The 12,407-nt window shown below is 37.1% G+C and overlaps 1 protein-coding gene across 2 annotated transcripts in view; it reads left to right on the top strand.

Annotated features, from left to right (window-relative positions):
* RC3H2 (ring finger and CCCH-type domains 2) overlaps positions 1–12,407 on the top strand; it is a 56,409-nt gene that overhangs the window by 13,382 nt on the left and 30,620 nt on the right. The window contains exons 4-7 of one of the 2 annotated variants that reach the window (XM_030885625.2): positions 609–642; positions 2,794–3,027; positions 9,311–9,486; positions 11,912–12,112. In XM_030885625.2, coding sequence (XP_030741485.1) covers positions 609–642; positions 2,794–3,027; positions 9,311–9,486; positions 11,912–12,112 — 645 coding nt within the window. Of the gene's footprint in view, positions 1–608; positions 643–2,793; positions 3,028–9,310; positions 9,487–11,911; positions 12,113–12,407 lie in introns of those variants that run through there. The other variant, XM_045290181.1, reaches the window with a different exon arrangement.

The following is a 12,407-nucleotide window of genomic DNA, read 5'->3' on the forward strand; positions in this document are numbered from 1 at the left end:
AATGATGTACAAATGCGCTTTACACAATTGATGTGTGTATGGATTGCGATAACAGTTGTATAAGCCCCTAATAAAATGTTAAAAAAGAAAAAAAAATGTTTTAAAAAAAAGAAAATGAGTCTACTTGAGAGAACTTGGAAAAGCTCCTTGAGAGCATTATATTGTACTTGTTTTTGAAAATAATCGATGCTATTAATTAAAGAATTCATCAGCCACTTCATGTTTAAAGTTTCACAATATTTGTATTCATTGATTAAGCTAACAGTGCAATAGCAGAATATAGATTTGATGAGTCCTATTAAGATAACTACTTGTGTACGTTATTAATTCAGTCATCCCATCGATTTCTATTTAGCGCTTAGTGGTAAAGTCACTATCTGTCTTTTTATTCACTGACTAGCACATACTTTTTGAGTGAAGGAAGGAATCAAGTATTTATTTCTTACCTACTCTGTTCTTTGCGCTGTTAGATATTTCTGACATAATATTTATCTTGAGAAACTCATCTTGACCACCACATTCATTCATTCATATCTTGAGAGCATGAGTGCCAGACAGCATTCTGTTGCATGGGCTATACCAGCAAGCCAAGCAGACAGAAATACTAGTCGATCACACTTAAACCTTTTAACGCAGGGAGAAGTAGTAAATCACGTAATACAAAATGCAAACCAAATCGTGTATTATAAATAAAAATTGTTAAGGAGAAAAAAACAATGTGGTTAGAAGGATCAGAAATGTCAGGAATAGAGAAGGGCGCAGTGCAGTTTTAAAATTGGGTACAGAATTCATTGAAATGGATATTTTTGCACATTGACTTAAAAGAGATGAGATAGTTAGCTTTATAGGTTCTTGGGAAATGAGTGTTTCAACTAGCAGGACCAGACAATTTAAAATCCTCTAGACATACCTAATATCTTCAAAGAAGAGGTAAGTTTGCATGGAGCCTTGTAAATGAGGGGGGAAATATTATAAGATAAGATAAAATGAGAAGAAATAGAAGTTATATGATGTATAGTGTAGACCATTTAAAGACTAGCTTTTACTGGAAGTGAAACTGGGCATTGCTTCTGGGTTTTGAACAAAGGGGTGATGTTTGTCACTGGCTGCTCAGGGGAACTCAGGGTAGAAGCAAGGTGATAAGTTAAGAAGCTTTTGAGACAAGGAGTGAGTGAGAAGTAGCCTGGATATATTTTGAAGCCCAACAGGATTTCTTAAATGACTGGATATGGGGTATGGCAGAGCAGAGTCAAGAATGAGTGACTGTGAGCCTTTGAAAGAGAGATTGTCAACAACTGAGACAGGGAATACTGCAGGTCGATCAAGTGTAGGTAGAAAAATCTCGAGTTCAATTTTGGACATGTTAAGTTTTAAATTTTGAATCTTGGATGCTACTACTTGATCAGCAGGATTTCTGAATTTTGTGTTAAGGGATGAGGATTAGGAGCTCTAACTTTGGAAGCCATTGACATGTAGGTGGTATTTAAGGGAATGAAAATAAAACAAAAACACTGCCATCCAGCCAAGCAGAGTCAAGTCCCAACTCATGGCAAGGGCAAAGTAGAACTGCTTCCAAGGGTTTCTGAGTTTTTGAATCTGGGAACAGAAAGCTTATCGTTTTCCCTCAGTGTATTTTGTTGGTTCAAACTGCTGGCCTTTGGGTTCGGGGTTCAATTTGTAGCCAACACTGCCACCAGGGCTTCTTGGGAAGTAGAATAAAGTAAATGCAGATCAAGAAAATAAGGTCCCGAGGCCCTTTAAAATGAAGAGGTCATGGAGAAAAGTTGAAAATCCCAAAGCCTAGAAGAAAAGAAAGGGGCAAAAGAGGAAAATGGAGAAAATCAGAGTTCTGGAAACCAGCTAAATGATTTTAAAGGGGCTTGCTATTGGAAGGTCAAGTAATAGAAGGATTGAAAAGTGATTACTAACTTTAGTAAACTAGAGGTTAACTTGTTTGGACAAGTGACAGTGGCAAAAGATTTGATTGGAATAGATTTTAAAACAACTTTTAAAGATTTTAAAAGCTTGTGAAACAACTTGAGCAATTTCTACAAAAGGGAGGGAAGAAATGAGGCAGAGTTGGTTGAGGAAGAGGGATCATTAAGATCCTTTATTAATCTTTAAAGATGGCCGCTTGCTCTTACAGTGGTGCAGTTGATCAAGCAGAGAGGGAAATTGGTGATATGGGGAAAAAGTGATGCCTGGGAACATGGGTGAAGCAAAATTCCTTGAATTGCTAAAAGTATATAGGCTCTGAGAGCGTACCATCAAGAAATGTTCTAAATGTCTTGTGTTCAATGATTACTTGTAAGTTAAACATTTTATTCATTATACTGTACATTTATTTTCATTTAATAAAGATGGAGGACAAACCCAATTTCAAGTATTGTCTTGGGGACACTTAATAAAATGTGAAGTAACTAGAATTGTTTCTTATTATCTTAGAATAGTAATAAACCAGATACTCATGCTGGATAAAGAAAGTACCTGAAAAGGAATTCATTTTAAAAACCCCAAACCAAACTAACTGGCATCAAGTCAATCCCAAGTCATCGTGATGTTCTAAGGCAGAGTAAAACTGTCCCTGTCAGTTTCCAAGGCTGTAGGTCTTTACAGGAGTAGAAAGCCTCATTGTGTTCCAAGGCGTGGCTGATGGGTTTGAACCACTGACTTTGTGATTAGCAACCCAACATGTAACTCAAGATGCTCCTAAAGAACTCATTAGATGTGGCTTAATAGTCAAAGAAAGCTGTCATTAAAGCTGCCTTAACAAACGTTACCTTTTTTCTTAAGGTGTAGCTAGTTTGAATCAGAGTGCACTGAGCCGACCAATGCAAAGGAAGCTGGTGACACTTGTCAACTGCCAGCTGGTGGAGGAAGAAGGTCGCGTAAGAGCCATGCGAGCAGCCCGTTCACTTGGAGAAAGAACTGTAACAGAACTGATATTACAGCATCAGAACCCTCAGCAGCTGTCTGCCAACCTATGGGCTGCTGTTAGGGCTCGAGGATGTCAGTTTCTAGGGCCAGGTAAGAAGTAACAGTATAGTGATTGCCTACCTTCCATATTAGCCATCAGGACTTAAGGGTGTATGGTTTATCAATTTCTAGAGCTAGGAAGAATCCTTGGACTCCTCTTTCTACACACATACCGACATAATTAGAGATTACATAAAACTGGCATGAGAGGCCAGTGGGCCTCTCACTCTCTTGTTCCCATCCCAAGTCACAGTGGTCAGACTGACTCCACCCTCTATCCTTCTTTACCTATTCTAACACCAACCATCCCTCCCACAGCACTCTATTTTTATTCTGGGGTCAGTAATTCATTGCAGTGGCCACAGAGAACTCACAGACAAAATTCACAATTATGGTATTTATTCGGGAAATAAGCAACACCTCTCCTCAGTCAGCGACCAATTGTCCCTCTCTGCTCATCAGCCTCTCAGCTACGTTGTCCCCTTGCCCTGTGCCTCCAGAGGCCAGGAAGCCTGCCCACAGCTCATCTTCACAGTTTCATAGTCTAGTTGGCGCCCCTCTGTTTTGCCTCAAGGTTTCCTTGCCATAGTTTCAGCCTCCATCACTTCAAACACAGATCTCAAATGTGCTCCTCTGCCAATGGTCCTGGGTTTTCTCTCTGCTCTGCCTTCTCTCAAAGGAATGGCTGTGAGGTATGACTTCTTTCAGCAGTTTTAACACCAAAGAAACAAAGGGTGTGACCTGGTTCATACCTTCTACTAAATTAGAGACTTAATGCCACTTTAGTCTTGTCCATTAGCATAGCATACCTCCAAACCAATCCTCCAAATACTCCTAGCAATCCTGTAGGACAGAATAGAACTACCCTTGCAAGTTTCCGAGACTATAACTTCTTATTCTTTAGAAAGCCCTGTCTTTCTCCCAAGGCAGCTGGTGGATTTGAACTTCTAACCTCATAGATTGCAGCTCATTGTGTAACCACTAAACCCCTCTCTCCAAAATGAGATTTTAGCCACAGCTATAGAGTCCAGAATAATAATACAATGCATAAGGAATTTTAGCTAGAAGAACCATAGTAATTGCTTACATCTCATAAATAGACTTAGTAGTTGTTAATCTTAGTCTGTATTATAGAGTCAATGTTTTAGAATACCTTTCTCATTCAAGATTGAGAATTTCACTTTAAGATAGAAGACAGCTCCAATTTTACGAATTAGAGAATGGAATTAGAAGCTCAAGATAACACGGGTAGTAAGCAGTGGAAAACTTATTTTTTTATGGTGGGGAGTGGAGGACCACAGATTGGGGGGGGGAAGGCCAAAAGCTTTTGATAGTTTTTAAAACATGAGAAAAATGTTAAAATTAAAACTGTCTAGGAATAATTCTTTATGATTAGTGCATTTTAATCTTAAAAATCTTTATTTGTTCCATGGTTATAAAGGATTCTCTTGTGTTACCTTCTAAAAAGAATTGATTCCAAACATCAAAATAAAGTAAAAAGATATGATAAACTGGGCAAAATGTTTATAAATTATATCACAAAGAGCTCATTTGAAAGAGCAAAACCCAGCAACCCAATTAAAACTCTACACAAGATTTAGACAGAATTCACAGTACAAATTAATATATATAGTCTCAATCCTATAAAAATGTACTCATCTCATATCTGTAGAAATATACATTAAAATTACCCTGCGATTCCATTTCTCACCTATTATATTGCTAAGTATTCAAAGCTTTGTAATATACTCTTGGCATTGTTGTGTTTAAATTGGTTAATGTATCATTTCACCCTTAATGGTGGAAATGTGAAGCTGGTATGAACTTAAAGGAACTGGGGCCTTATATAGCAAAATCACCTGTGCAATTTATCTTTGGCTCAACAATCCCACTTCTAAGAATCTATCCCAAACACATAGCAAAAAGGAACAAAATAAAGTTATAAAAACTATTTATAATAGCAAATCATTGCTTCTTGGCCTTTTGGCCAAGATCAAGGATAGCAGCAAATACTTGGAAGCAATTTGAACATCTGTTGATATTCCCAACTCAACTGCTGTCCAGTCAGTTCCCACTCAGAGCAACCATGTAGAAAGAGTAGAAACGTAGTGTTTGTTTCCAAGGGTGCAGATTTCTACAGCGACAGAAAGCCTCATCTTAAGCGGAGGCACAAGTGGGGTCGAACTGCTGACCCTGTGGTTAGCAGCCCAACTCCTGACTCATTACACTACTGGGTTTTTGTGTCAGTTGATAGGTTTACTAAATTGTCTTGTGTCCTTCCAGTGCAATTGTTATATGTGGACAGTATAAATATTGCACAAGGGTGTGATCTCAAGAGATATGTGTTATAAAATTAAAACAAGGTACAGGGAGTGTGCTTAGTATGCTACTTTTTGTGTAAAAAGGAGAACGAGATACAATCATGTCTACTTTTTAATATTTTCCATAAGCGACAACAGTGAAAATTAAAAGTTAAAAATGTAGAATAAAGGGCCAGGGGGAAAGCAAAGACATTAGAACTCTGAATATACCTGTTTTGACTTTGGAAAGAGGTAAATGTTTTACACAGTCTAATTCATAAAACAGTATTCCCTATCATAAAATTTAAAAATATAAAGGGCAAGTTGGTAACAGCTCCTTAAAGAAAGGAATAATTTTAGGTGATTTTTTTCAACACAAGATTTTGATTTTATATTCCTATAAGTCTTAATCTAACTAGTCATATTATTAATAGTTTTATTGGCATTATTATTTGGAAACTATTATACAGATATACAGTAAGATAAAGGTAGCCATTATGTCCATCCCATCAAGATTCTCAGCACTAAAAAAACAGTACATAATCAAATAATTTACATAATCCTCCTACAATTTAAATTTGAATTGCCAATGGCTTGATTGATTTTTCTCTTGCTAAAAACTGCGTATTTCCTAGACCTATCAACTGAAAAGTGTACAAGCAATGAATAACCGCAGCACTAAGACTAACCCTTAATAAATACTCTGCCCACTAACAGAAGCATCATTCTTTATGCAAATGCCTTGTTCCAGTACTAGGGTAGGAAATTCTAGGATGAGCATGGAAAGTATAGAAAACAAAAATGCTAACAGAGAACACTGGTGTTCACAAGACAGAAGGAAATTTGATGGGGCTCCCACTTACCATATGAAATTATTTAAACAACAAAATACATAATGACTGTAATGGTTGATTTGTGAATGTGTAATGATTTTGTAGAGAAAATGTCATTGGTTAGTTTTGAGTGGTTTCTAAAGCAACAACCTATAATCCTGGAAATTTAAAAGGGAAGACAATTCGAGCATTTTTTCCCTACCTTTCTTATACAAACTGTTTCAGGGATGGGTCTTCTGTAACAAGAACAACAAACCGACAGGCTCACTGCCATCGAGTCAGTGCTGACTCATAGTCACCCCACCCTGGATTCCCGAGACCGTAACTGTTATGGGAGTAGAAAGCCCACCCTTTCACCTGTGGAACTGTTGGTGGTTTTGAACTGCCAACTGTGCAAATCACAGCCCAACATGTAACCACGACACCATCAGGGGTCCTGATTCTTCTATATTCAGGGACAATTCCTTGTTTGGCAGAATTTCAGCTAATATAGAAAAAGTGATAATATTTTTGTAACTCCAAATTAATTACTAGGTCTCGGATAAAAATGACTGTCAACTGTTGATACTGTTAAGAGGTTGATAGAGAATGTATAATGAATAAAGTCTGAAGATACTGAAAAATCTTTGCATTACTAAAAGTGAGTTGACTAGCTTTTATTTATATCCTGAAGTGAGGCAGGGAATAAAAAATATGACAGGGCTTCAAAATTCATAAAACAAAATTCCTTTATCGAGCCATCTCCCACCAGCTACCCTCAGACCCCTGGGGAAGCCTAAAAATGTCAAATAGAGGACCAAGAAGTTCATCCCGCACCAATCTGACCACTCTGTCAAGATTAAGCGCAACTGGCGCAAGCCCAGAAGTATTGACAATAGGGTGCGGAGAAGATTCAAAGGCCAGATCTTGATGCCCAACACTGGTTACGGGAGCAACAAGAAAACCAAGCACATGCTGCCCAGTGGCTTCCGCAAGTTCCTGGTCCACACCGTCAAGGAGCTGGAAGTGCTGGTGATGTGCAACAAGTCTTCCTGTGCAGAGATTGCTCATGTTTCCTCCGAGAATCACAAAGCCATTGTAGAAAGAGCAGCCAACTGGCCATCAGAGTCACCAATCCCAACGCCAGGCTGCACAGTGAAGAAAATGAATAGATGGCCCATTTGCGAGTTCTATTTGTGTAAATAAAACCAGAAATGAAAAAAAACCCAACATTATCTTTAAGTTCTAATTTCAGGAGCTTTGTGAAGCTTCTTTGTGTACTTGGCAACAAGCAGCAGCAAACAACTGACCCAATTTAATCAAGTCCTCTAATAGAAAGGAAATAAAGGGAAGGGGAGATTGAGGAACTTATTAAAAAACAACAAACACAAAATTAGTCAAACAATATGAGAACGTTTTTGAAATGTTGAGTTTATTTCCTTAGCAAATAAATGAATTTTCTTTTAAAAGGTTTCATGGAGGCTGGTTGGAAGTTGATAGAAATTTTATTTGGATTACTAATTCAACCAATTCTAAGAATACACGTTTGAGACAATGGGCGGAAACTAACCATGGACTGGGTGTTATGTTAATATTAAAGAGTTACTAGTACTTAAATTGGATGTGGTAGTAGTGTTCATTAAGAAAACAAATCCTATTTCAAAAAAAAAAAAAGAAAACAAATCCTTATCCATTATAAATAGATAGTACTGTATTTAAGGATGAAGTGCTATGTTACCTAGGATTTATTTCAAAATTGGCCTAAGTAAACTAAAAAAGTAGATAAGTAGTAGATAAAATATGATTGATAACAGCTTTGTTAATAGGCACCTTTTACCTCTACTGTCCATGTTTTACTGTTTTCCATAATACAAACTTTAATTTAAAATTACTTTTTAGACTACATTTATATATAACTGAAAGCATATTGCCTTTGGCTATTTCCTCATGAACAGACAACTCAATAAAAAATGGGCAAAGGACTTGAATCAACATTTCTCCAAAAATAATCATGCAAAATGGCCGACAGCACCTGAAACGATGTTCATTGTCACTAGTTATTAGGGATGTGGAGGAATCACAATGAGCTATCACTTCACTCAGTAAAATGCTAGAGTTTTTTTGTTTTTTTTTAAGGAAAGTAAGTGTTGGCACAAATGTGGTGGAACTGGAAACTTTTTTATTGGCCAGAATGTAAAATGGTTTAGTTACGGTGGAAACATCTTGATGATTCCTCAAAGGGTTAACCATCAAATTACTATATGACTCATCGGTTTCACTCCTAGGTAGATCATTAAAAGAATTGAAAACTGGTATTCAAACAAATTATTGTTAAGTTAACATTCAAAGCAGTACCATTCACTTTGCCAAAAGATGGGAAAGATCTACATGTCTATGATTCATGAATATACAAAATGTAATGTATATTCTTACTCACTGTCAAGTCCATTCTGACTCAGTGACTATAGAGTATAGTAAAACTGCACCTATGGGTTTCTGAACCTGAAACTCTGAATATTTACAGGGTATTCTTCATAATTTGTTTGCTGATGTGCTCTTATGATTAGATTCATATTATACTATGTATCTCTGAAGAACAATGAAAATGAATACTTTCTGTATGTATTCTATCCAGAAGCTCAAAACACATTAAGATTTTATATATAAAATAATTTTGATAGACACAGTAACAGCCATATGCATAAAAATAATTTCCATATATTAAAAACCTGCCTTTGTGTGGGTTTTTTAATTGAGTAGCTCACTTTAACATCATTACCTAATTTATTAATATTTGCAGAAGATATTTTACATTTTATTGCCTTGTGTTCTGATTGACTATAGGAAAACTGCTTTATTTTATTTGTTTTTTATTAAACTATGTTTATGTGATATTTTCCTTATTTGTGCTAATTAAATACAGACTCTGTGGTGTGGTGGTTTACATGTTGGACTGGTAACCTCAAACCCACCAGCTGCAGTTCAAACCCACCAGCTGCTCCACAGGTGATACATGAGACAGCCTGACACTCACAGCCTCACAGTTTCAGAACTCTAGTGAGCAGCTCTGTTCTTGTCCAGTATGAGTCCCAAGGGTAGTGAGTTTGTTTATATGGATAATGGAGCACCGTAAACTGATACCTAAAGAAGATTGTGGCAGACATGCTCTGCAGGGTTCCTCGTTTGTCATGAACTGTTGTTGCCTACTTTTAATATTTCTAGCTATGCAAGAAGAAGCCTTGAAACTGGTGTTGCTGGCATTAGAAGATGGTTCTGCCCTCTCAAGGAAAGTTCTGGTACTTTTTGTTGTACAAAGGCTAGAACCAAGATTTCCTCAGGCATCAAAAACGAGTATTGGTCATGTTGTGCAACTATTGTATCGAGCATCTTGTTTTAAGGTAAGCCAACAGCTGTCAACTGTCTAGCAGCGCGGTTCTCGACCTGAGGGTTGCAACCCCTTTGTGGGTCGAAAGACCTTTTCACAGGGTTCACCCGATTCATAACAGTAGCAAATATACAGTTAAGAAGTAGCAACAAAAATAATGTTATGGTGGGGGGTCACCACCACATGAGGAACTGTATTAAAGGGTTGCACCATTGAGAAGGTTGAGAACCATTGGTCTAGAGATTATCTGCCCATGTATGAGATAGGCTTCCTTGGGCAGGTGCTTCCAATTCAGACTTCAGAAGTACAGAATGTTGTCTACAGCTGAGAAGAGATTTCCCCCCACTGCATTGTTTGCATCTATTGAGAATAAGAACCCATGTATGAAGCTGCCAGTAGCTCAGAGCAGAACATAAGGGATTAGATTGGTAAACCTGACTTGACATAGTAAAAGTGAATCTCAGGAGCCTAGTTCTTTTATATGTACCATTTTTAAAGTTTGTCAAGAATTATACTAAAGATGTTATTAAAATGGGTAATGGTTGTAACTTCCGTAATATGATGTTTAACCTTCTGCCTGTCATGATTAGAATGAAGAATTAAGACTATTAGTCTGAAAATGCCCTGTGTGTTGTCTTAGGGACAACGAGGAAGTGAAAAATTGAAGATACTACCTCACTCTGCATTGGATTTTTTGGGGTCTGGTGGAAAAGCCAAGGAAAGTTACCTCGAGTTGGTTCCGACCTCAGGGACCCTGTGCCGAACAGAACAATCAACTGCTGGGTTCTGTGCCATCCTCACATTTGTTACTCTGCTTGAGCCCATTTTCAGAGAGAGAGTTAGAAATGTGTTTTTTGTTGTCTAATGGGCCTAGAGGTTCCGGCAGGTACTGAATGAAGTGGAAAGAATTCTTGAGGTTACAACTGCATACTAGTGTAGGTTCTTGACTGGGGCTTAAGACTTGTGACTGGATGGCACTGAGTTTGTGCTTTTGCCTTGTGTGCAAGTATAACTTTAAATTTAAAATGAAAACATACTTTGCTGATTTTGTAGCACCAGGAATGATAAAGACAGGGAATAAAAGGTGTTGTTGGCAAATTGCTCAGCTTGAGATACAAGGGGGCTTCAAATATTTGTGGAAAATGCCATTGCCATTTAATTCCATTTTTCTACAAACTGAAGCTTCCTCAGTTTTAGCTCATTGGTAGTGTAAATATATTTAGATGAACTCAGTGAACCTCAGTGAAGAGCCAGGGATAACATCTGTCTGATAGTTTTAGTGCTTGTTTCCATGGCCTTAGGGCAGCGATTGGATTGAATCTTTTGTTTCTCAAGCATATTTTTAGCTACGCAGCCAAATCAAAGAGATCACTCGTTATCCTGATGTGACAGACTACAGTAATGATTTTCATAGTAACTTAATGGTATCCTCCCCTAATAGATAAAATTACTCCTTGTTGGTTTATAGTTGTCATACATCTATAGCTGTACTAATAGCTGACATTTGAATAAAGCTAGTTTAGAAAGTGATTTCCCTTTTATGCCCTGATTTATTCCTTAAAGCCCTACCCCTGGTGTTTAAAATGTTAAAGTCCCTTTTAAATATCATGTTGACTTAACATGCTTCAGAAGTAAGTTTGTATTACTTATTGTAGTTGATGCCTGTATGTTTGGATAGTTAGACAGTTGTATTATGACATGAAAAACTCACTAACTGTTGAACTTCTTGGTTTTATTGTCATGAGGCAAATATAAATTAATGCTATATAAATAATACTTTATGTGGTGGCAGATTTTAATCATATGGTAGTGCTAATGTATACCTGTCGGTTGGATATCTTGCTGCTTATCATTGCTGCCAAAGTGGTGTTTTCATAAAGCATAAATTCTCTGTCATTTGTGCTTAAAAGTCCTCAGTGGTTTCTCATGCCCTTTAGGATAATATCCCACGTTTTATTATGTAAGACCTCTATGTTTATTTTCCAGCCTACATTGTAGCCTTTAGCTGTCTGTGCTTTGCTCTTATTTCTATTTCAAGAACCTGTCTCTCTTTAGCATTCTGTTCATCACTCTCTTAGCCTTGGGAATTCCCTTTTCTTCAAGACTCAGTTTATATAGTCTTTAGCTGAGGAACATTCTTTGGTATTCTTCTTGATCAGTCAGCTGTAATGGCTTTTTTCCCTTGTTGGTACAGTATAGCCTTATATTGTAATTGTCTGTTTACAAGTATTGTTGCCTACCAGCTGCATCGCTCATTAAAGGAAAGGACTTAAAGTGTTTTCCTTTCTTCCAAAAAGAATTTGTAGTGAGGATATTGCGTTTTCTTTGTGTGCTGGGTGCTGCAGGTCCCCAAAATAAATGAATGAAATTGTTATGGGGACAGGAAGAGAGAGAGAGAGAGAGAGAGTGTGTTTGTTAATCTCCTTTCTATTTTTTAGGTCACCAAAAGGGATGAAGACTCTTCTCTGATGCAACTAAAGGAGGAATTTCGGAGTTACGAGGCGTTACGCAGAGAACATGATGCACAGATTGTCCACATTGCTATGGAAGCAGGACTTCGCATTTCACCCGAGCAGTGGTCCTCCCTTCTGTATGGTGACCTAGCACATAAATCACACATGCAATCTATCATTGATAAGGTTTGTAAAATTAGAGCTATTGATTATATACTATTGCTTTTATGTTGAAGAGTACTTGAATTTTATACAGAGACAGGCATTTGGATATCGTTTTCTTTTTTTTAAATATTGAACTCTTCTAAATTATCATATTAAAAATGTTTTTACACTTTAAAAATTAACTAAGGCTACAAGGAGGCAAGTACAGAAATTAGAATAAATCTGGTAGGCTTAAAAAGTCAGAGGTTTATCAACATTCTAATCCCAGAGAGATATTAATAGCTTTTGAATAAGTTTTCTTTCTTTTTTTTTTTTT

Source organism: Echinops telfairi, unplaced genomic scaffold (assembly GCF_000313985.2).
Source record: "Echinops telfairi isolate 266 unplaced genomic scaffold, ASM31398v2 ScPeMD7_32;HRSCAF=126, whole genome shotgun sequence".
In the NCBI taxonomy this organism is placed as follows: Eukaryota; Metazoa; Chordata; class Mammalia; order Afrosoricida; family Tenrecidae; genus Echinops; species Echinops telfairi.